The sequence below is a fragment of the Bufo gargarizans genome, chromosome 3 (assembly GCF_014858855.1).
Source record: "Bufo gargarizans isolate SCDJY-AF-19 chromosome 3, ASM1485885v1, whole genome shotgun sequence".
NCBI classification, from domain to species: domain Eukaryota; kingdom Metazoa; phylum Chordata; class Amphibia; order Anura; family Bufonidae; genus Bufo; species Bufo gargarizans.
The window spans coordinates 43,388,947-43,414,290 of record NC_058082.1 but is presented as its reverse complement, the minus strand read 5'-3'; the positions used below and the strand labels follow the sequence as shown (position 1 = coordinate 43,414,290).

Below are 25,344 nucleotides of genomic sequence, written 5' to 3'. Positions count from 1 at the left end.
ATACTGTCTGCTGAGCTGTGTATCTAATCCTACCCTGTGTGATACAGTCTGCTGAGCTGTGTATCTAATCCTATCCTGTGTGATACTGTCTGCTGAGCTGTGTATCTAATCCTATCCTGTGTGATACTGTCTGCTGAGCTGTGTATCTAATCCTATCCTGTGTGATACTGTCTGCTGAGCTGTGTATCTAATCCTATCCTGTGTGATACTGTCTGCTGAGCTGTCTATCTAATCCTATCCTGCGTGATACTGTCTGCTGAGCTGTGTATCTAATCCTGTCCTGTGTGATACTGTCTGCTGAGCTGTGTATCTAATCCTATCCTGTGTGGTACTGTCTGCTGCGCTGTGTATCTAATCCTCTCCTGTGTGATACTGTCCGCTAAGCTGCTGTATCTAAGCCTATTATGTGTGATACTGCCTGCTGAGCTGTGTATCTAATCCTATCCTGTGTGATACTGCCTGCTGAGCTGTGTATCTAATCCTATCCTGTGTGATACTGCCTGCTGAGCTGTGTATCTAATCCTATCCTGTGTGATACTGTCTGCTGAGCTATGTATCTAATCCTGTCCTGTGTGATACTGTCTGCTGAGCTGTGTATCTAATCCTATCCTGTGTGATACCATCTGCTGAGCGGTGTATCTAATCCTATCCTGTGTGATACCATCTGCTGAGCGGTGTATCTAATCCTATCCTGTGTGATACTCCCTGCTGAGCGGTGTATCTAATCCTATCCTGCGTGATACTGTCTGCTGAGCTGTGTATCTAATCCTATCCTGTGTGATACTGTCTGCTGAGCTGTGTATCTAATCCTCTCCTGTGTGATACTGTCCGCTAAGCTGCTGTATCTAAGCCTATTATGTGTGATACTGCCTGCTGAGCTGTGTATCTAATCCTATCCTGTGTGATACTGCCTGCTGAGCTGGTATATCTAAGCCTTTTAAGTTAGATACTATCATCCATTCATTATCCATCACAGCTTAAAAAAAAAAAATCCTGGGAAAACTCAGTAAAATGCTGCAGGTTGGTAATTAGGGGCCCTGAGACGTGATAACCCCCCTGCTCTAAACGCCGGGTCCCCCCGCTCTACCCCAGCCCTATCCAGTGCGTCCACCATTCCCCCATAATGCTCCTTCACAATCCCCTCTGAAGATCCGCGCCCTCATTATTCCTCCGTTCTCTCTGCCATAAGCCGGAACTGAGGCTCTTCCTGCTCAGCGAGGAGGGCAAGGAAAGCCTTAAGGACGTGGGGCCGACTTGGCCTGGGCCCCTCCAGAGTCCCTAGGACATGTCTCTCTATGGTACTTTCCTTGGTTAAAGGGATTGTCCCGGATTTGAAAAACGTGGAAACGGCGCCACTACCTGTCCACGCGTCGAATTATAGCTCAGCCCTATTCACTGTAATGGAGCTGATCCGCAATACCAGACCCAACCTGTGGACAGGTGTGGCGCTGTTTCCGGAAAAAAAGCAGCCATGTTTTTCTAATCCTGATCTCTTTTTAATATCAGAAAATCTGCTTTTTAAAGGGAAGGGACTCCTGAAAATAACCCTTCTACACTGAGGAATTGCATCTTAAGCCATTGCTTTGCATATCTGCATGGGTTTCAGTGGGAGCCATACTTGTCATCTCTGTATAGTACCTGGCACGTGGGAAGATACCGAGATGCGCTCCCACTGACCGAGCTTCTGTTTCTAATTACTGATCTCCTGCCGATAAAGAGGACGCCGATGCAGAGTGTTCCTTTAAGGAAAGACACCGTGGCCGTGGGATGTGCTGCAGAAATACACAAAATCATCTGCCAAAAATCATACGAGCTAGACTTAACAGCTGAGAGCGGTGAGCGGCCAATTAAAGCCCACACATGCTGCTAGAGACTTCTCCAAAGTGCGGTTCCATCAGGGTACGCCGTGCTAGACGTCTCAGGGCCTGGCAGCTGCCAGCTCCAGCCTTCCCCGAGCATGACCGTTGGCTGCCCCGACAGAAGAAGATGATCTTCCATGACTCTGTGTCGGGACATTGACCTTCAGAACAAGGCTTGATGTTCAGAAGAGTCAATCAAAACGTACAGCCGGGGATAGAGGGTCACGTGGCACTCATGTCTGGATGTTAGGTCAGTCTCTAGCTATATAGCGCCCAACGCGGCCCACCTTGTGCCCTACGCGAAGTGCGCCGGCGGAGGTACGGGTTCTTTTGATGGCATGGAAGGAGCCATGCCGAACAATATATTACACATGGTCACTCCACGGGAGGGAACTCGCACTTGATGAGTTGCATAAACACATTCACACAGTCCATACGCTTGACGGTTACTACACACAAGAGAAGGGTATAGCATCCTTGCTGGTTACAATCTTTTAAAGGGCACCCTACACTTATAGCTTGCACATTCTCTTATCGGTTACAAGTCTGCAGTCTAACTCAAGAACCATATTGGTACTCGTGTAGAGGCACTCTCTCTTTACTATTCTAATCCATTATAGACTATGCTAGTCCCAAGGAGGACCTCCCTGATCCAGGGGTCACGTCGTAGACCTCACTTGGCAATAAGTGCCTCAGCTTGGGGTCTCCACGTCCATGCAGCTTGTCACACTTGTCCTGAGCATAATTGCTCCCTCTGCTCCAGTGTTCCCAGGAACTGATGCAATGACCAAGGGGTTGGCTTCTCTTTAGGCCTATTGGTCATGCATGCCTGCAGCTGTTTCTCTCTTATGCAGCCTCCTGGCCTCTCTTTTCATTTCTTCCCTTGCTGCAGCAGGACCTGACTAGTGCTCACCCCCAGCTGGAAAGTGAGTGCACCCCATGCGCATAAACTGAGGAACTTGCCACTAAGCGATGACACAATGACCAGCGTCACTGCTCCCATGACAAGTGGGGCTGGACTTCTCCCTACTCTACTAGCTGATCAGGTGAAGAGCTTGCCGCGTCATGGAGATGCCCGCATCCTCCTCCTGTTTTGTGCAGAGCTGCAGGACTATCACAGAATGGCTTCCCACCTGCGGCATACATGCACCGCGCAGGACGGGAACATCTTAGGCTACTTTCACACTAGCGTTTTGTGTTAATCCGTCATGGACGGATTCGTTCAGATAATGCAACTGTCTGCATCCGTTCAGAACGGATCCGTTTGTATTATCTTTAACATAGCCAAGACAGATCCGTTTTTTTTTATTGTGTCAGTGAAAACGGATTTGTTCCATTGACTTACATTGTGTGTCAGGACGGATCCGTTTTGGCTCAGTTTCATCAGACGGACACCAAAACGCTGCAGGCAGTGTTTTGTGTCCGTCTCCAAAGCGGAATGGAGACTGAACTGCTGCATTCTGAGCGGATCCTTTTCCATTCAGAATGCATTGGGGGCAAAACTGATCCGGTTTTTGGACCGCTTGTGAGAGCCCTGAACGGATCTCGCAAACGGAAGGCCAAAACGCAAGTGTGAAAGTAGCCTTAAAGGGGTTCTCCGGGAATTAAGAAAATGAAAATGCTTAAATATTACTTTAAATATATTCCCAAATAACTTTCATTAGTTATAATGGCCGCCATCTTAATCTTACACACACAACCTGTCCTAACCACACAGGAGGACAAGACATCCTCCTCTCTGCTTGTCAGGGATTATAATCCTGAATACAGCTGATCTTCAGCTAAATCTCTGTAGGAATGGAGCTCATAAGGAGACATGAAGTACAGGGAGGACGGACAGGACAGGCTGTGGTAATGGAGAATGTATACAAGGGCTGCTGCTCATTATCCTCATCACCACCCTCCTCTCTGAACTTCATGTCTCCTCATGAACTCCATTCCTATCGAGATTCAGATGAAGATCTTATCATCAGTATTCAGGATCATAATCCCTGACAAGCAGAGCAGAGAGGAGGATGAGGCAGCTCTTTAGCTCAGTGTTGTGAAGTAGCTTGTCCTCCTGTGTGATTAGGACAGGTTTTGTGCGTACTAATAGGACGGTGGCCATTTTATTTCTCCTAATGATCGCTCTCCAGACAAAACGAGCCATTATAACTAATGAAAGGTATTTTGGAATATATTTATAATCAAGTTATATTTAAGTATATTTTCATTTTCTTAATTCCCGGAGAACCCCTTTAAGGTAGACAACCCCTGTAAGTTATCACATTGCAGACAAGAGGCAATCAGTAACCGATTCAGCTCTGCTACATCCATACATATACATTTACCACTGTGTCGGTTGTTATTTCGGCGTCGACGGAACAAATGCCGACAGATACTCAGGATAACAAGTGACTCTGTCGCCATGTTTACTCCATGAAGTTCTGATATCGGACATCTCTATAAATATTCCCCAAATAACAAGACCTTTTTCCGGAGAACAAAGTCGTCCCCCCATCGAGTATTGTTTCCCGTTCCACTGTCTTGTCAACAAGTCGACAGGATTTAGTCCATTTCCTGGGAAGATGTCTGCATAGACCGGTCTCACAGTTGGAGATGTTTTTGGAAATCTTTGCATAGGAAGTCGTCGTCCCCCTCCCCCAGACTGACAGGCACTAGCGATGTCCTCCGATCCAGTAACTCACATGGCAGGAAAGGGTTATTTTGCTGACGGCTATGTGGAACATTCCTTGGCTCGGAGAGATATTAGAAAGCATTGTGAGGTTGGGATACTTATTAAAGGGGCAGGAGCGGTCGAGGTTTTTTGGGTGGCATTAGGTCCACAATTGCATATCTAGGAGCCCTATGGTGTCCATGTAGAACAGAACCTGAATATGGACGCCTGGCTCCATGATTGTTATTTCCCAGAATGCTCCATTTGGAGGCGGGGCTTATTCAACCCTCCCATAGAAATCAGTGGAACCTGAAAATCCATCTCTGTTCCAGTTCCAGTAAAGTATTAATTTGGGGTTGAAGAAAGTAGACACATCCAGAGGCTACGAACCTGGGCTGATCCTATCCTGCTCGCAACAGGTGCAGGCCTTGTTACAGTGTATCAGAGCTCTCGGTTTTACCCTACACCTCAGCCAGCTATACATAATCAGGACAAGCTTTCTGCCCAAAAATGTAGCGGAGAGAGCATGGACGCCCAGGCCTTGTGGCGCCCCATAGGTCCTCCTCACACCAGTATTATAAATGGCACATGGTAGGTGGGGCCCTGTTACAGACTTAGGACGCCTCTGGATCTACATGTCCTCTCTGTGGTCATGTGACACATCATGGCGGACCTACTAGTACTTTGCACAGTTCAGGGTTTGCAACAATTGTATCCAGTCCGGACAATCCACGTATTTCTGGTCCACGTTGTTTGTTGCAATGTATCAGTTCAGGGGATTGTCCAGACTAGATACAACTGTAACCGCTTCGGTCGATACGAGGTTTCGCCCCCCTGGATGTATTCGCTGACAGCAAGCAGAGTCGATGAAGAATTTTTATGAAAAGGATACGAGAAAGTTGCAGGGCTCGGCCAGTGGAAGGGTTAAACCTGCAAGAGTGCGGTGACATTTCATTAGATGCTTGAGCTGCCGCTTTTAATGAGAAGAAAGTTGTTGTTTTTTACCTTGGCGTTTCGCAAGTGGGCGGATAGATTAGCTGCACAATCTCGCCTTTTCACACCCCTGTCTCCAGAGCCCCGAACGCGGAGAGGAAATGAAGTGAATGTTCTAATCCGCAGGGTTCACAGGAACGCCGAGTGTGGGAGTGGGAACCGGGGGGAAGAAATCGCTTCTACTTGTCGTCTGCTCTTTAGTTCTGGGGAGGAATAGAAATATATTATTCTTAGGCCTCATGCACACGAAACGTATATTCTTTCCGTTTTTTTTTTTTTGCAGACCGTATAAGGAACCATTCATTTTAATGGGTCCGCAAAAAAAAAAAGTTACTCCGTGTGCAATCCGTTTCCATATGTCCGTATTTCCGTTCCGAACATGTCCTATTATTCTCCACATTACGGACAAGGATAGTATGGTTCTATCAGGGGCCGGCTGTTCCGATTTGCAAAATACGGAATGCACACGGACGTCATCTGTATTTTTTGCGGACCGCAAAATACATACGGTCGTGTGCATGAGCCCTTATTATACACAATTTATTATATGTGCTGGATATATACTGTATATAGCACTCCGGCCTCCTCCACTCCTCATCGGAGCCACCATCCAGCGCTGGCCGCCATCTTCCTCTGATGCTTGTGGCTCATAGGACTCGGAGTGAGTTTTTTAGGGTAATGGGGGGGGGGGACTTCTGCTGACTGCGGTGACCTTCGGAAGGTTTTCGTGCATAGCGACACTCTCTCCATAGCTGCCATCTTCAGAGACAATTTTGGTGAAAAATTTGGCAGGGCTAATAATGAGCCCCTGCTCAGAAGTGGGCGTTCTTGGGTGGGCAAAGGGAGGGGCTTAAATGCACCTAATGTTGATGGGTATGCATCTTCAAGGCACTGTGCATGCACTGGGGACAGTCCCTGCAAATTTGCATAGTCCGAGACGACATTGAATGTGGTTTATGCAAGCCCCGCCCATAAACGGTCAGCCTAGCAAGTGTGCATCTTGGGAGTTGTAGTTATACCACAGCTGGAGTGCCGGAGGTTAGCCATCACTGCCATACACCCTACTGGTGAATAATGAGTTAATGGAGGGATGCGGCCTCTGATCAGGATCCTCCTATTTTGGTCAGAGTATAGAGTGGTTATAAAGGGAGCCTCTTACTTTGGAGGACCTGACCTGTCCACTGATCGAATAGGCATGGTGTAATGTTTCATTTCCCCTGTGGTGGCGCTGCAGAGAAATTAAATGCAACAAAAAAGAAAAATGGCAGAATTGCGTCCTCCCCCTCGTTTAAAAAGAAAAAAAATATATATATTAACCTTTTTTTTTATTTATTTTTTTACTGAAATACAAAACTGCATTTTCAGCTTGTGCTTTATGGCACTGCCCCACTCCAAAGACTATGCAAAACACGTACTGAGCTGTTATTTGACACTTCCCATTGACTTCTATAAGAGTTTCAGAGCAAATTTCGCCCCAAGATAGGGCATGCCAAGGGGGCGGGAAGGGGGGAAGGCGGTCTGACCCGGGTGCCAGCCATCGGAGAAGAGAGGGGATGCTGGATACAATGAGTGCTTCCATGAATTCAGATGGAAGCGCTTATTGCTAGGGTGCAGGAAAGCTGGCGGTCCTTTCACCTACTGACCGCTCCGCTCCCCGCGCTCCTTCCCTCCTCCAGGGCGGCTGCTTCACCATTCAGTTCTGCAGGCACAGAGCGCACTGCTGGACTGTGTAGGAGGAGCGCGCACACTGCTGGACTGTGTAGGAGGAGCGCGCACACTGCTGGACTGTGTAGGAGGAGCGTGCACACTGCTGGACTGTGTAGGAGGAGCGCGCACACTGCTGCAATGCGATCTGTGCCTGCAGGGGAGGGCTGGAGGGGATCCGATCATCGGGAATGGGACAGGGGGAGTAGTTAGGTTTTTAGTTTTGTTTTTTACTTTATTAACACTGAGGGGGCACAATGTGAGCAATACCACAGTAAGGGGGCACAGAGAGGGCATAACTACCGTGAGGGGTACGCAATGTGGGCGTAACTACTCTGAAGGGGGCACAGAGAGGGCATAACTACTGTGAAGGAGGCACAATGAAGGGAATTACTACTGTGAGGGGGGCATAATGTTTTAACGTATGGGGATTGCCAGAGAAAGCACCTGCCCCAGATGCCAAACACCTTAGGCACGCCACTGGGGCTTTCCACGGGGGGAAAAAAAAGCAAGCATCGACTCCCATTGAAACAAATTGGGGGCTGTTTTGAGGCGTTTTTTTAAGCTGATTTTTGAGGCTGAAACGCACCAAACTCCATGTGAACTCACCCTAAGGCCTCAAGCACACGACCGTAGTTCGGGTCCGCATCCGAGCCGCAGTGGACAAGAATAGGCATTTCTACAATGGGCTGCCCGTTCCATTCCGCAAATTGTGGAAGGCACACGGGCGGCTTCCGTTTTTTGCGGATCTGCGGTTTGCGGACCGCAAAAAAAACGGAACGGTCGTGTGCATGTAGCCTTAGAGCCGAAATATAAAAATGTTGCCTATCTGGAGGGATGAGGAGGAGGAGAGGTAAACTTCCAGTAATGAAGTGGTTAACTTTCTAGTACAAATAAAAAAATAAATAAATTTATGTACGTTTGGAAAGCGCCATTAATGAATGAAGGTCGTCCCAGTGCGAGGCTTCTCTCACCGTAATAATAATAACCATATTTTTTGGCACTTACTGGCGGGGGGGGGATAATACTGCCACCATTGTGACAACTCCAGCTGCCTCCAATTTTTGGTTTTATTAAATACATTTTGGGTACCGCGGACTCTGAGAACGCCTGCTGTACTGGTTCCCAGTCTAATAAGAATCACACTGACGGGAATTATTTTGTATCTTTTTTTTCTTTTTCTTTTTAATGAATGTGAACCATCTCGGGCGGCATCTGCTTTACTTTTACTTATTGTTTACACAGGGACAATTAGGAATTGGACTGGGACTGATGAAGCTGTCGGGGACATGGCTATAGAGGTCGAAGTACAGCGCACCCAGGAAAGGGGAGAGCATAGGAGTGATGGGAGCAAGAATGGTGGTTGTAGTTGTAACTCACTCTGACGCTCCCCTGCAGTGAAGGGACGGGTGCACCTTTATTCCCTTTGGTGCACCCCCCGGTTCTGGGGGTTTCTCCTGCCTGATGCTGGTCTGGGGTGCTCTTGATGGTGACGAGTTGTAAGGTCCCTGGCAGGAGGTGGATGCTGACGATGTCGGTGCAGACGTAAATCACACCAGGTTACGAGAACTGATGAATAAGGTCAGTTCTCAGATACCTACCCCTCTGTTTCGTTGGAACGTGAAGAGCAGGTCTCCTCCACTCTCCTGCCTGGATCTTGCCACACCATGCCTGCCTGGACCGTACCGCCGGCAGCTGAGGACTCCACGATTCGCCATCAGCAGGTACAGTTGGGGGATGGAGCAGCCATCCCAGGACCGTGGTACAGATGGCAAAATTTGGGACAGTCACGCTGGGTGCGGGATGGTACGGAGGCGTGCACCTGGCCCTGGTGTCTCTGGGTGCTCAAAGGCCTCTCGCATAAAGAGACCCCACTATTATAAAAGACCCATAGCAGGAGGGGGCCTGGCACAGATTTGGCATTGGGTCTGGGCCTAGTCTGTTCCCACAGGTGCCCAGCAGCCCTGAACATGGGGCTACTCTCCACCGAAATTAACCTATTGGAGGAAATGTGTTAACAACTTGACACTGGTTTTGTACCATAAAAAAGTAGTCAAGTAATATTTTCATTAGAAATTGCGACTTTTCAGAAATTGACAAAAAAACTGGTGGTGGGGGGGGGGGGGGGCGTCTAAAGAAAGATAATTATGCAAAATGAACTGCAACTCTGCACATAGCCATAGCGGGTGTAGGCCTCATCTGGACGAGCGCCGAGGACTTCTCCCTCGATCCACCGCACAGAAGTTAATCCGCACAGCTACGTTGACCCTGTCTGAAATTTTAGGAGGCGCTTCCACTTTACAGTCCTCTCTTTCCACAACTATTCTACATTCAGAGGTGCACCACCCATGAGGCCAGGTGAGGCGTCGTTACAGTTTTCGCCTCAGGCAGTAGAAAGGCTAGGTGCACCACCCATGAGGCCAGGTGAGGCGTCGTTCAGGCAGTAGAAAGGCTAGGTGCACCACCCATGAGGCCAGGTGAGGCGTTGTTCAGGCAGCAGAAAGGCTAGGTGCACCCCTCCCTACATTATTTTACTAGGGGAATTTTTGGATTAAAGCCTAAAACTGCCTGGCTCAATTTCCTGGTATGGCCACTGGGGATGAGCGAATTGACTTCGGATGAAACGTCCGAAGTCGATTCGCATAAAACTTCGTTCTAATACTGTACTGTAACGTCTTCATAAATCTCCTCCGCTGGGTTTATAATGGAAGCCATGGCGCTAATCTAGATCAGTCATACAATAGATCCACGTGGAACCCGTTACCGTTAAATGCATCCGTAACGTTTTACATCAAGGTTTTTACCGCGGCAAGGACAGCGCATTTACACTTTGCTATACAGCCGGCCATTGCGAAAATAACGTAAAACGTGGCACAAATACAAAAAATACATCTAAAGCGCTGTTCGCATTTCTGTGGGAAATTCCATCATATTTCAGGGGGACAAAGCGCGACACTGTCCTATTTTCTCTCTCCGAAAATGACGGACAGGCCGCCGACTGACCCATTATATGGGCTCATCATACGACGGGTCTGCCAGCATCTAATCCTGAGATGGAGCCGAAATGTGAACAGCGCCTAAGACTACCTTCACACTTTTCCAGTCTTGACATCCAGCAGAGGATCTCAATAGTGGAAAAAACGTTTCCGCTTAGTCCTTAGTTCCATTCTGAATGGAAAGAGATCCGTTCAGGATGCGTTTTTTTTTTTTTTTTTTTCCATTTTGTTTTAACACAACCGCATCCTAACGGAACGGATGCATCCTGATGTGCAAAATCAAAACGGATCCGTTTAACTCCGTATCTCGATACCGGAATTAACAACGCAAGTGTGAAAGTAGCCTAAAATAAAGTAGTAATCCTATAATATTCACAATCACAATAGTGACCCCTACAGGCCACTCGTCATCACTACATGGCATGTGAACAGACTTTTTATGCCGTTTTCTTCTATAGTATAGATTTTAGACAATTTTTTGTCACTTTTACATATCTGCAACTTGCATTCCAAGAAATAAATTGTTCAATAGTTTATCGCCTGACATTTTATTAATTTATTAATTCATTTATAAAGAAACTAGTTTATTTTAGACCTCATTTTGAGTAAATCTGGTTGAGTTCTGATGCAAAGACTAAGAAAACACTAACCAGAGCCAGCTCTACGGAAATAATGAACAAGCATGGAGTGCTGGGGGATTTCAGCTCTGAAGCCTGCAGAACTGTGAATAAAACTCTAGGATGTAATACCAGCTGTAAGTCAGGGTTGGTTTCTGTTCCGGGGGGCGTGCAAGGAATGTAGCGCTAAATCGGCTCTATGGCCCCTTCATACTCTGGATCTGTGGCGGGAATCTACTGATCATAAAGTGATGACGTATCCTAGAACTAAGGTGGGAATCCCCCTGTAAAAGAAACTAACGTGAAGCAGCCAATCAGATGCTAGCACTTACTTTTCAAGGGCCGTCTGAACAATGAGAGCTGGAATCTGATTGGTTGCTTTCGGCTCCTGCTCTGCTTCTTTTTTTTTGGCAGTGAGTATATACCGTATACTCCTTCCCTCAAAGCATAGCACGTACCTCAGATTTCCCAGCCTGGGCCCTATGACTGCACAGAGAACCAGGCCAGACGCAGCATCACCGCATACATCAGTGCACATAATGGTTCTCTCGTTGCAAATTACATCCGGACGGAATGATTCATTACTGCTGCATTACACATCCATAATCTGGTTTATACCGCTGCGCAATTATACTCCGACCATTTACCGGAACACAAGATATTATGTATAATGGATTGTAAGAAAGAAGAGCACATGTGGGGGAACTGAGCATAGCCACTGCGAGGGGGAGCAAATATAGGGGGGCAGTCATAAGTGTATCATCACAGCGGATTACTGGAATCCAATCAGACTGTACTGCACAGCATAGTCTTCTACATAGGAGCAGTATTATAGTAGTTATATTCTTATACATAGGAACGGTATTATAGCAGTTATATTCTTGTACGTAGGTGCAGTATTATAGTAGTTATATTCCTGTATATAGGAGGCAGTATTATAGTAGTTATATTCTTGTACATAGGTGCAGTATTATAGTAGTTATATTCTTATACATAGGAGCAGTATTATAGCAGTTATATTCTTGTACATAGGTGCAGTATTATAGTAGTTATATTCCTGTATATAGGAGGCAGTATTATAGTAGTTATATTCTTGTACACAGGAGCAGTATTACAGTAGTTATATTCTTGTACATAGGAGCAGTATTATAGTAGTTATATTCTTATACATAGGAGCAGTATTATAGTAGTTCTATTCTTGTACATGGGAGGCAGTATTATAGTAGTTATATTCTTATACACAGGAGCAGTATTATAGTAGTTATATTCTTGTACATAGGAGAAGTATTATAGTAGTTATATTCTTGTACATAGGAGCAGTATTATAGTAGTTATATTCTTGTACATAGGAGGCAGTATTATAGTAGTTATATTCTTGTATATAGGAGCAGTATTATAGTAGTTATATTCTTGTACATAGGAGCAGTATTATAGTAGTTATATTCTTGTACATAGGAGGCAGTATTATAGTAGTTATATTCCTGTACATAGGAGCAGTATTATAGTAGTTATATTCTTGTACATAGGAGCAGTATTATAGTAGTTATATTGTACATATGAGCAGTATTATAGCAGTTATATTCTTGTACATAGGAGGCAGTATTATAGTAGTTATATTCTTGTACATAGGAGGCAGTATTATAGCAGTTATATTCTTGTACATAGGAGGCAGTATTATAGCAGTTATATTCTTGTACATAGGAGCAGTATTATAGCAGTTATATTCTTGTACATAGGAGGCAGTATTATAGCAGTTATATTCTTGTACATAGGAGCAGTATTATAGTAGTTATATTCTTGTACATAGGAGCAGTATTATAGGAGTTATATTCTTGTACATAGGAGGCAGTATTATAGTAGTTATACTCTTATACATAGGAGCAGTATTATAGTAGTTATATTCTTGTACATAGGAGCAGTATTATAGTAGTTATATTCTTGTACATAGGAGCAGTATTATAGTAGTTATATTCTTGTACAAAGGGGCAGTATTATAGTAGTTATATGCTTGTACATAGGGGCAGTATTATAGTAGTTATATGCTTGTACATAGGAGCAGTATTATAGTAGTTATATTCTTGTAGATAGGAGCAGTATTATAGTAGTTATATTCTAGTACATAGGAGGCAGTATTATAGTAGTTATATTCTTGTACATAGGAGCAGTATTATAGTAGTTATATTCTTGTACATAGGAGCAGTATTATAGTAGTTATAGTCTTGTACATAGGAGCAGTATTATAGTAGTTATACTCTTGTACATAGGAGCAGTATTATATTATATTATTTTTGCTAACCAGTTTCTCATCCTCTTGCAGACTCCTTAAGAAATGCGCAATCTGTGAATCATGGTCCAAGGTCCTCCCCTGCGGAATTTAGCTCCACCCACCACTTACTCAGGGAAAGAAAATCGTCCGCTCCCTCCCACTCCAGCCAGCCCACCCTCTTCACGTTTGAACCATCATCTAACCACATGCATCAGACAACTCTGTCAGCTAGCGCTCCTCAGGATTACTTATTCCTTCACCAGTGTATGAGCCGGAAAACAGAGAATATGAGGTAAGTCCAGCGCCTTAATGCTTTTGGGTACCTATGGTTCTTTACCTCCTATGTTTTTTTTTTCTACGTTTCCTTTATAAGTCTATTAGGTGACAGCTATAATCAATAGCTGAGTTGTCTATTGGAATCTGAGATACAGTGGTGTGAAATCCACCCTCTGTCTCATTAGGCTGCTGCTCTTTTCTTCCACTATGATTTACACTGCAGCGGTTTCTTTTTTTAAATTGGGTGCATTTTTCAGTATATCCTTTCTTTATTTCAGAAGCGCCAGTTTTTCTCAAGCCACGCGGTCCTCCTTTTTCATGCGCAGTGACACGGCCGTTCAGAAGCTGGCTCAGGGTTATGGCCACTGTGTGAATGGAGTGAGTGGTCAGATCCATGGTTTCTACAGTTTACCAAAACCAAGGCGGCTCAGCTCGGAGCTGAGGGATAGCGCCTATGATCTCCCCAGGAGTTTCGGCTCAGATACACCTACCAAGTCAAGCCTTACTGGACTAGAATCTGAAAACGAGGACGTTTACACCTACAAGACTCCTAACAATGCCCTATGTAAGGAGTTTAGTGAACTCTCGACGGACTCTTATGACCTTCCCGGGACTCCTCTTTCCGTTTATCAAATACCAAGGACCTTTACTTTGGACAAGAACCATAATGCATTGGGTTTGGCTTCCAATGATTTCCACAATGCTCCTCCTCCACGACCACCTAAACCAGGTCAGACAGAAACTCGCTGGGGAAGTCCTCAGCAAAGTAACGGAGACAATATAGGGGTTGTGTCTGTCAACATTCCAAGGAGGAACACGTTACCGGCCATGGAAAACCGACGCCATCGAGGTAAGGACTCGCTGCTGTCAGTCTGTTCTCAGAACGAGAGCATGGACTGGCAATCCAGCAGCTATAGCGTAATATAGCTTGTGTAACGCCCCAAATTATTTGGTCCGTCAGTGCTTATGTATATACATGTGAAAATATGGCCAAGTGGGGGAATGAAAGGGACAATTGGTTTGAACACATAAAGCCATTGGACTAACAAACAAGGAGAGATACCTTCTTAATACTATAATACCGCTCCCCTATAGAAAGAAATAGAAGAACTATAATACTACCTGTAAGGGGTTAGCCATATTATATTCTTATTAATACAGACGGCCTTGGCCCTGATAATATAATAAAATCTGTTCCACTCACCTTTCCAACTCACTCTGATAGTGAGATATTTTGGCGACAGCAGTGACAATCCGTATATATCAGTATATGGATCACTGGCCACAGCAGTGTGCGGCCCGAGACCGCTGAAGGCAGTGACTGGGATGTCATCTATGCAACCACAACAATACGTTACTGGCTGCAGCAAAAGGATTGGAGCAGGTGGAAAGGTGAGCGGCAGTGCTTTTATTTTATCAGTGCTAAGGGAGTTTGCATTAATGAAAAAAAAATATGGACAACCCCTTTAACTACCATAATACTCCCCTATGTACAATAATATAACTACTATAATACTTCCTCCCATGTACAAGAATATAACTACTATAATACTGCTCCTATGTACAAGAATATAACTACTATAATACTGCCTCCTATGTACAAGAATATAACTACTATAATACTGCTCCTATGTACAAGAATATAACTACTATAATACTGCCTCCTATATACAAGAATATAACTACTATAATACTGCCTCCTATGTACAAGAATATAACTACTATAATACTGCCTCCTATGTACAAGAATATAACTACTATAATACTGCCTCCTATGTACAAGAATATAACTACTATAATACTGCTCCTATGTACAAGAATATAACTTCTATAATACTGCCTCCTATGTACAAGAATATATCTACTATAATACTGCTCCTATGTATAGGAATATAACTACTATAATACTGCTCCTATGTACAGGAATATAACTACTATAATACTGACCCCTATGTACAGGAATATAACTACTATAATACTGACCCCTATGTACAGGAATATAACTACTAGAATGCTGCTCCTATGTACAGGAATATAACTACTATAATACTGCTACTATGTACATGAATATAACTACTATAATACTGCTCCTATGTACAAGAATATAACTACTATAATACTGCTCCTATGTACAGGAATATAACTACTATAATACTGACCCCTATGTACAGGAATATAACTACTAGAATGCTGCCTACTGTATATATATCCAGTGTGACCACAGCTTTGTCTCATACTCTGTTCTCTGTCCTTATTTTGGAGCAGCGTCCTCCTGTGAAGCCTATGACTATCCTCACCTTGGAGATTTCAGTACGGAGCAGTCTGTGGAGTCAATCAATGATGGGTTCAACTCATACCTTGTGAGTAAATAACATGTCTGATTGTATTAATATTACATGTGCAGTGGTTTAGTATTGGTAGCCTGTCGTATGGATAGGTCATCAATATCAGATCGGCACCCCAGAAGCTCAGCTGTTTGAATAGGTAGTAGCACTTAAAAACACTTAAAAGTTATGAACCTGAACTCTTTAAAAGTGTCCGCCACTAGAGGGTGCTCAGGAGTGTACTGCATACTATTTATACACTGATCCAATAATAACACAGTGTTCAGTAAGCTCCTAAGCTCCCTCTAGTGGTGACTACAGGGAGCTGGTAATTTACATTTTAACTCTGTGTAGGATATTAGGAGCTCTGTGTCATAAAAATGCCTTCAAAGATATTATGAATGCATTCAGCACAGCATTTTTTTTTTGGGGGGGGGGGGGGGGGTTTGGATGCGGCAGAGGTCTAGACATGTCAGTCATTGAACATTTTCATTTTTAGCAAACAAAAGGCTCCATGACGCGCTCAGAAAGTGCAGATTCTGAGGATAACTACGTGCCCATGAACCCTGGGTCTTCATCTCAGTTCGCCTCTGAGAAGCAGAACGACAATGCCCAGAGCGTGTATATTCCCATGAGCCCCGGTCCTCATCACTTTGATTTCCTGGGGTTCTCTTCTGCCACACTTCCTGCCCGCAAAGGAAGTACAGCCTCCCTAGGCCAGCGGCCTACCAGGGTCAGCGAGATCCAGCCGCCACCGGTAAACCGCAACCTGAAGCCGGACAGAAAAGGTGAGTTGGCTTTATGTAGACCGCCTCTTATGGTAGGGGGTCTTCTGATGTTATGTATACCAGACAAAAGTGGAGGGTCCAGCTACAGGGATGAGGGTGGTCATCTCATCTCGCCATCAATGTTTTTCCATTCCTTCCCTCCTATCTCCCATTCCTCCCTCCCATCTTCCACTACTCCCTGCTTCACTACCATCTCCTGTACCTCCTTCCTTCCCATCTTTTAGTCCTCTCTCCCATCTAACGTTCCTCTATCCTGCCCTCCCATCTTCCATTCCTTCCTCCTTTCCATCTGAACTGCTGCTCCTCCCTTCCTCGTTCCCATCTCCCACTCCTCCCTCTTTTCCATCTCCCGTTCATCCAACCTTCGTTCCCATCTTCCATTCATCCATCCTTTCTTCTTTTCTCTCGCTCCTCCCTCCTTAGTTCCCATCTCCCGCTCCTGCCTCCTTCGTTCCCATCTCCCGCTCCTGCCTCCTTCGTTCCCATCTCCCGCTCCTGCCTCCTTCGTTCCCATCTCCCGCTCCTGCCTCCTTCGTTCCCATCTCCCGCTCCTGCCTCCTTCGTTCCCATCTCCCGCTCCTGCCTCCTTCGTTCCCATCTCCCGCTCCTGCCTCCTTCGTTCCCATCTCCCGCTCCTGCCTCCTTCGTTCCCATCTCCCGCTCCTGCCTCCTTCGTTCCCATCTCCCGCTCCTGCCTCCTTCGTTCCCATCTCCCGCTCCTGCCTCCTTCGTTCCCATCTCCCGCTCCTGCCTCCTTCGTTCCCCATCTCCCGCTCCTGCCTCCTTCGTTCCCATCTCCCGCTCCTGCCTCCTTCGTTCCCATCTCCCGCTCCTGCCTCCTTCGTTCCCATCTCCCGCTCCTGCCTCCTTCGTTCCCATCTCCCGCTCCTGCCTCCTTCGTTCCCATCTCCCGCTCCTGCCTCCTTCGTTCCCATCTCCCGCTCCTGCCTCCTTCGTTCCCATCTCCCGCTCCTGCCTCCTTCGTTCCCATCTCCCGCTCCTGCCTCCTTCGTTCCCATCTCCCGCTCCTGCCTCCTTCGTTCCCATCTCCCGCTCCTGCCTCCTTCGTTCCCATCTCCCGCTCCTGCCTCCTTCGTTCCCATCTCCCGCTCCTGCCTCCTTCGTTCCCATCTCCCGCTCCTGCCTCCTTCGTTCCCATCTCCCGCTCCTGCCTCCTTCGTTCCCATCTCCCGCTCCTGCCTCCTTCGTTCCCATCTCCCGCTCCTGCCTCCTTCGTTCCCATCTCCCGCTCCTGCCTCCTTCGTTCCATCTCCCGCTCCTGCCTCCTTCGTTCCCATCTCCCGCTCCTGCCTCCTTCGTTCCCATCTCCCGCTCCTGCCTCCTTCGTTCCCATCTCCCGCTCCTGCCTCCTTCGTTCCCATCTCCCGCTCCTGCCTCCTTCGTTCCCATCTCCGCTCCTGCCTCCTTCGTTCCCATCTCCCGCTCCTGCTCCTTCGTTCCCATCTCCCGCTCCTGCCTCCTTCGTCCCATCTCCCGTCCTGCCTCCTTCGTTCCCATCTCCCGCTCCTGCCTCCTTCGTCCCATCTCCCGCTCCTGCCTCCTCGTTCCCATCTCCCGCTCCTGCCTCCTTCGTTCCCATCTCCGCTCCTGCCTCCTTCGTTCCCATCTCCCGCTCCTGCCTCCTTCGTTCCCATCTCCCGCTCCTGCCTCCTTCGTTCCCATCTCCCGCTCCTCCCTCTTTCGTTCCCATCTCCCGCTTCCCTCCTGCCTTTCGTTCCCATCCCGCTCCTCCCTCTTTCGTTCCCATCTCCCGCTCCTCCCTCTTTCCGTTCCCATCTCCCCGGCTCCTCCCTCCTGCCTCCTTCGTTCCCATCTCACGCTCCTCTCCCTCTTTTCGTTCCCATCTCCCGCTCCCTCCCTCTTTCGTTCCCATCTCCCGCTCCTCCCTCTTTCGGTTCCCATCTCCCGGCTCCCTCCCTCTTTCGTTCCCAATCCTCCCGCTCCTCCCTCTTTCGTTCCCATCTCCCGCTCATCTCTTCAGTCTATCTCCCGCTCCTCCCTCTTTTCGTCCCATCTCCCGGCTTCCCTCCCTCTTTCGTTCCCATCTTCCCTCTCCTCCCTCTTTTCTGTTCCCATCTCCGCCCTCCCTCTTTTTGTTCCCATCTCCCGCTCCTACCTCTTTTGTTCCCATCTATCTCCCGCTCCCTCCCTCTTTTGTTCCCATCTCCCCGCTCCTCCCTCTGTTTGTTCCCATCTCCCCGCTCCTTACCCTCTTTTGTTCCCATCTCCCGCTCTCCCTCTTTTGGTTCCCATCTCCCGCTCCTCCCTCTTTGTTCCCATCTCCACGTCCCTCCCTCTTTTTGTTCCCATCTCCCGCTCCTCCCTTCTTTTGTTCCCATCTCCCGCTCCTCCCTCTTTTGTTCCCATCTCCCGCTCCTCCCTCTTTTGTTCCCATCTCCCGCTCCTCCCTCTTTTGTTCCCATCTCCCGCTCCTCTTCCTCCCTTTTGTTCCCATCTCCCGCTCCTCCCCTTTGTTCCCATCTCCCGCTCCTCCCTCTTTTGTTCCCATCTCCCGCTCCTCTCTCCTCCTCTTTCGTTCCCATCTCCCGCTCCTCTCTCCTCCCTCTTTCGTTCCCATCTCCCGCTCCTCCCTTCCCTCCTTCGTTCCCATCTCCCCTCCTCCCTCCTTCGTTCCCATCTCCCGCTCCTCTCCCCTCCTTCGTTCCCATCCCGCTCCTCTTCCTCCCTCTTTCGTTTCCATCTCTCGCTCCTCTCTCCTCCCTCTTTCGTTTCCATCTCGCTCCTCTCTCCTCTCTTTCGTTTCCATCTCGCTCCTCCTCCTCTTTCTCATCTCTCGCTCTTCCTCAGTTTCCATCTCCGCTCCTCTCCTCTTTCGTTCCATCTCCCCTCCTCTTCCTTCTCCCCCGCTCTTCCTCTCGCTCCTCTCCCCCCTTCCGTTCCCATCTCCCGCTCCCTCTCCTTCCGTTCCCATCTCCCGCCTCTCTCCTCCCTCCTTCCGTTCCCATCTCCCGCTCCCCTCTTTGTTCCCATCTCCCGCTCCTCCCTCTTTGTTCCCATCTCCCGCTCCTCCCTCTTTTGTTCCCATCTCCCGCTCCTCCCTCTTTTGTTCCCATCTCCCGCTCCTCCCTCTTTGTTCCCATCTCCGCTCCTCCCTCTTTTGTTCCCATCTCCCGCTCCTCCCTCTTTTGTTCCCATCTCCCGCTCCTCCCTCTTTTGTTCCCATCTCCCGCTCCTCCCTCTTTTGTTCCCATCTCCCGCTCCTCCCTCTTTTGTTCCCATCTCCCGCTCCTCTTTCTTTTGTTCCCATCTCCCGCTCCTCCCTCTTTTGTTCCCATCTCCCGCTCCTCCCTCTTTTGTTCCCATCTCCCGCTCCTCCCTCTTTTGTTCCCATCTCCCGCTCCTCCCTCTTTTGTTCCCATCTCCCGCTCCTCCCTCTTTCGTTCCCATCTCCCGCTCCTCCCTCTTTCGTTCCCATTTCCCGCTCCTCCCTCTTCGTTCCCATTTCCCGCTCCTCCTCTTTCGTTCCCATTTCCCGATCCTACCTCTTTCGTTCCCATCTCCCGCTCCTCCCTCTTTCGTTCCCATCTCCCGCTCCTCCCTCTTTCGTTCCCATCTCCCGCTCCTCTCTCCTCCCTCTTTCGTTCCCATCTCCGCTCTTCTCTCCTCCCTCTTTCGTTCCCATCTCCCGCTCCTCTCTCCTCCCTCTTTCGTTCCCATCTCCCGCTCCTCTCTCCTCCCTCCTTCCGTTCCCATCTCCCGCTCCTCTCTCTCCTCCCTCTTTCGTTTCCATCTCTCGCTCCTCTCTCCTCCCTCTTTCGTTTCCATCTCCCGCTCCTCTCTCCTTCCGTTCCCATCTCCCGCTCCTCTCTCCTCCCTCCTTCCGTTCCCATCTCCATCCTTGATATTCACTGAGATCAGGAATCAGCTGCTTTACAATTTAATTACATTTTTCACAACAATCTCCTCACCCGCAGCTAAGCCGACCCCTCTGGATCTGCGAGCGACCACAATAATTGATGAACTTCCCTTCAAGTCTCCAGTCACTAAATCTTGGTGCAGACAGACGTGAGTAGAGCCTTCACCTCTGGAGGGATTCATCTAAATCTGTAAAATACAGTAAAATCCTTCAATCTGCCATCCTTACAATGTATTATACTCTATTAATAACCTATAATAAACTTTCAGGCATTCCCTAAAATCCGGCTCCTCTCAATACTGCCGCCCAGTGTCCACACAGAGTATTACCAGCACCAGCTCCGGAGACAGTGAAGAAAACTATGTCGCCATGGTAGGTGGGCAGTCCCAGCTGATACTTGCGCAGCAACCTGCAAGGGGAGAGCTGAGTGATGAGAGTGGTAGTTGTAGCACTGATGGGAGTTGTGGTGGTTCATGGTGGCTGTCCTCACGGTCCCTTGGGCCATTCAGTAAATGAAGGACTCGCCCTTTCTTCCCTTGGGGCATACACTGGACTTTCTGGGGATCCTGCCTTGACGTTAGGTAGATGGGTGAAAGGCTGGAAGAGCAGGATGATGACAGGATCGGCGGACGGATGTGGATTCAATGACCAGGCCGTTTGGTTACAATAAATACATTCTCTCTCTTTACTGAATAAATGATGAGAGTTGCAGTACATATGGCAGCAATAGGCCCAGCGCTGAGGTATATTACAGAGTAGGCTCTTCTCAGTAGCTGTGTATGAGCAGCAGCAATAATGATAGTGGTAGTCCTCCTTCAGTCGTGCTTAAGCTTAGACTCAATAACTAGGGGGTGGGACCAGCCCATCACCCCAGGAACTGCACTACAAAGCTGCCACTCAACTATTTAAACCCTTACAAACATCATGATGTACATTTACGTTGTAAAGTGTATTGAACGGGCTCACGTGCTGCGAACGCCGGCTGTGTAATACAGCTGGCATCCGACCTCAATGACTGGGATCGGCGATGATGCCGATCCCAGTCATTTAACGCCTCAGATGACACAGTCAGTTGTGACCACTGAAAATCAGGTGGCTTTCCTTGGGAGCGCTGTGCTCCCAGGGCCCTAACGGCTCCCTCGTGGAGGCTACCCCAGGCATGGAGCCCTGCCTGTGGATACAGAGGGGGTGGTGGATCAAGATTGGCACCTTGTGCCCCGGTCTTGATGCGCCTCATTTATGATGAGAGACTCTAATATTGCCCCCCCCCCCCCCATAAAAGTGACTCTCCTGTTGCCTCCCATAAAAGTCACTGCAGCAATGTCCCTCCATAACAATGACTGCCACTCATAACACTGCCCCCTTCATAACACTGACGGCCACGGCACCTCCCAGTAATGGCGACGGCCGCGGCACCTCCCATTAATGGCGATGGCACCTCCCAGTAATGGCGACGGCCACGGCACCCCCCAGTAATGGCGACGGCCACGGCACCCCCCAGTAATGGCGACGGCCACGGCACCCCCCAGTAATGGCGACGGCCACGGCACCCCCCAGTAATGGCGATGGCCACGGCACCCCCCAGTAATGGCGACGGCCACGGCACCCCCCAGTAATGGCGACGGCCACGGCACCCCCCAGTAATGGCGACGGCCACGGCACCCCCCAGTAATGGTGACTGCCACAGCAGCCCTGATGCCTAAAGTGGACCAAAATCCCTCCTTCCACCACATAGAAATTACACATGGCACATAGTAGGTCGGGGGCCCTGTTATAGGTTCTTGATCGGGGCCCAGGAGTTTCGAGTTACGCAGGGAGACTGGGCAAGAAGTGGTTAACCTCTATTATATTAAGATTTAAGTAATTATTATTTTTTTCCTCCCCTTCAAGCAAAACCCAGTGTCGGCCTCTCCAGGAACCAGTGGTACGAACAGCCCGGCCCAGAAGAAGAGCACCGGCAGCGTGGATTACCTGGCGCTGGATTTCCAGCCGGTGTCACCGAGTCCTCACCGGAAGGTAAATGTACGACCATCGCCGCTCTGCATTCACCATTATGTAAACCTCTCTGACATTACGTCATACTCTAGTCACATCCAAAGCTGCCTTCAGAAAACTAGGCAGCAAAGTCATACAAAGCTCCCAATGGGGAGGTTCTCCAGCCTTCCTAGAGTCCTAATGTCTAGATAAGGGAGGAGGGGACACACCGCTGCATCTATATATATACTATTCAGGGTGTTGGAAAAGCTGGGTGACAACCAGAAAACCAGGGCTCATCCTTCTTCTTTCCTGGAGTCCTGAATAGCATGCCTGTCACCTGTGCAATAAGAATAGGGCCATGAATAGACAGATTTACCTATCGGGAGCTTGGGAAAGCTGGGTGACGACCAGTGTGACCCAGGGGTTTTCTCCCAGTCACGGATAAGGGAGGAGAGGTCACACTGCATAAATAGGCAGAATACCACTCAGGACCTCGGGAAAGTTGGGTGGAGCAGGGGATACTTCACTGCACAGATGGACAGATTTGCCACTCAGGGATTTGGGAAAGCTGGGTGACAACCAACATGGCCGTTGTTAACATTTCAGCTCGGGTCGTCGTCTCCAGATTTCCTACGATCCTGAATGACTTAAATCTATCAGCCTGTGTGCTGCCCTAGAGGAGCGGACACCCCCTCCACACAGATCTGCCATTCAGGAGCTTGGGAAAGCTGGGTGGTGAAGATAAGATTTTTTTATTTTTTAAAATTTCTCCTGTGGTTCTTGCCTGCAGCCCTCCACGTCTTCTGTGGCGTCCGATGAAAAGGTGGACTACGTGCAGGTGGACAAAGAGAAGACCCAGGCCCTGCAAAACACCATGCAGGAGTGGACGGACGTGCGCCAGTCATCGGAGCCCGCCAAGAGCGCCAAGCAGTGATGACACCGCCGCCCCGTGATCACTGAAGTACCGACAAGCCGGAGCCTCCTCGCCGCAGACAACCGCCATGCTGCTCGTTCTGCCTGAATCGGCGTTGTGGGAGGAGCTCTCTAATGCACACACCCACACTGGCGCCTTTACCTTACTTTCTAGGTTACTATAATCGATGCATCGGCCTAGTCCTCAATTCACATAGCACTGTGTATTGTGTTCCAGTGCACCGGCCGCCATATTGAAAACGCATCCTATCCACGCGCCATTCCTGAGCTTGTCAGAATATATAGAACGGGGGGGATGGCTCCGCGGGGGAGGGGTCTGTTTATGATTCACACTAATCTATAGAGTGCCGATACAGTTGGCCATTTTGTAGTCGTGCCTTTTAAATATCGCCACCTAGTAAATTCTTACCGGATAAAACCGCAACAGTGGTGAACATTCAGGAAAACCGGTGCCGAGAGCCGTTGCCGCTGTATAGGCAATCTACGTGTAACGATTCCTTGTCCTCTATTATCCTCCAGTCACTTCCAAAGCAGTGTTCAGATTTTTGCTGCTTACCATTTGGAGTCTGTGCACATCGCTATCCGTTACGTACTCGACAACTAGGTTTTATTTTTGAGTATATCCCATGGAGTAAACACTACATCTCCCACGATGCACTGCGGCAGAACATGCTTTTGTACAGACACTGCACCAGCAGGGGATAGCAGGGAAGTGTGCGTTCCTGTCGCATCAGAAAATGTGATTGCAGCTTTGGATCTGACTGGAGTACCGGTTTTTGTGAATGTCGCCTACGTTTCTTGTTGTAGAAAGTAAAATGCGAGTTAGTTGTAAGCAAAGGAAATGTAAATAAAAAATTCTAAAAGTGGGGTTTTTCAGCTCTTATGAGGAGTCTGGTCCGGACGAGCGGTCATATGACTGCCGCCGTCACTTTTTGCATAGCAATATTGTAATGTGGCTGCTGGCTAAGAAATTCTTCAGACTGTTACCCAAAAACCTCCACCGTGCCGCTGTTAACACGCGTGTGCAAACCATTCTATGTTGTGTGGTTAGCGACCACCGTCACGTGACCACCACTTTGACATTTTTGAAAACTGTTGATGTGAGACTTAAAGTTACCATATCCCATAGCAACTCATTAGAACCCAGCTGGTTGGAAAAATGGGGGCCACCTTGGTTTATGCTGCCACACACCCCACCCCTTCCTTCCACCCTTGGCAATAGAGGGAGCTGGGGTCCCTGGGTGAGGCCTCGAGGGTCATGTGCTCTGTGCGGTAGGTGCCTTGGGGATAGGTCTTGATGGAAAGGTCTTTGCCCCCAGACTGGCTCCTCTCTTTTATCAAACAAAAAGGAACAGACATGGTAGTGATTAACTCCACCCCTGAGGAAGGAGGGTGGGGCCAAGCTTAGATACGTCCCCCAAGGAAGCTGTGGAGCCTGCCTCTATAGCAAAAAAAGCCATAGCTTGAAGCATTTGGCCCCCAATACCCCCCTCCTCCTGCCATATTCCATTTATAATACTGGTGGCTTCATATATGGCAGAGGAGCCTTTGGGCACTTTAAGTACAAGGGCCCGAATGCAACTGCTACCTCTGCACCCCCCTAGCTATACCCCTGCTCTGTAGTACGTTCTTTTTTGGGTGTATGTGCAACAGATTTCTATAAATGTCCTGATTCAGTAGCAGAGAATGTTTTTTGTTTGTTTTTTGTTTTTTTGTTCAGCTTTTTTAAAATTCTTTTAAATTTCACAGAAAAGTAAGAATTTTTTATATATTTTTTTAACTATAAGTAGTGAAACACTGTTTTGTTTTTTTTTCCTCCAGGTTTTAATGTTTTTTTATTTTATTAACTTGTATCTCCATTAGGCCTCTTGCACACGAACGTGTGCGCCCCGTTGCCGTATTGCGGACCGCAATACACGGGTGCCGTTCCGTGGGCATTCCGCATCACGGATGCTGACCCATTCACTTGAACGGGTCTGCAAATCCGGAGATACGGAACCCTACGGAGGCACTACGGACTGCTTCCGTGGGGGTTTCGTCCTGTACTTCCGTTCCGC

General features: G+C 48.1%; 1 protein-coding gene across 1 annotated transcript in view; it reads left to right on the top strand.

The window, feature by feature from the left end:
* The window catches only part of GAB2 (GRB2 associated binding protein 2), a 127,528-nt gene extending 102,437 nt beyond the window's left edge, over window positions 1-25,091 (top strand). The window contains exons 3-10 of the mRNA XM_044286576.1: window positions 13,143-13,383; window positions 13,646-14,217; window positions 15,633-15,727; window positions 16,191-16,479; window positions 20,436-20,526; window positions 20,647-20,749; window positions 22,268-22,393; window positions 23,145-25,091. Of these exons, the coding sequence (XP_044142511.1) occupies window positions 13,143-13,383; window positions 13,646-14,217; window positions 15,633-15,727; window positions 16,191-16,479; window positions 20,436-20,526; window positions 20,647-20,749; window positions 22,268-22,393; window positions 23,145-23,288 (1,661 nt within the window). The 3' untranslated portion in view covers window positions 23,289-25,091. The remainder of the gene's footprint in view (window positions 1-13,142; window positions 13,384-13,645; window positions 14,218-15,632; window positions 15,728-16,190; window positions 16,480-20,435; window positions 20,527-20,646; window positions 20,750-22,267; window positions 22,394-23,144) is intronic.
* The last annotated feature ends 253 nt before the right edge of the window (window positions 25,092-25,344 follow it).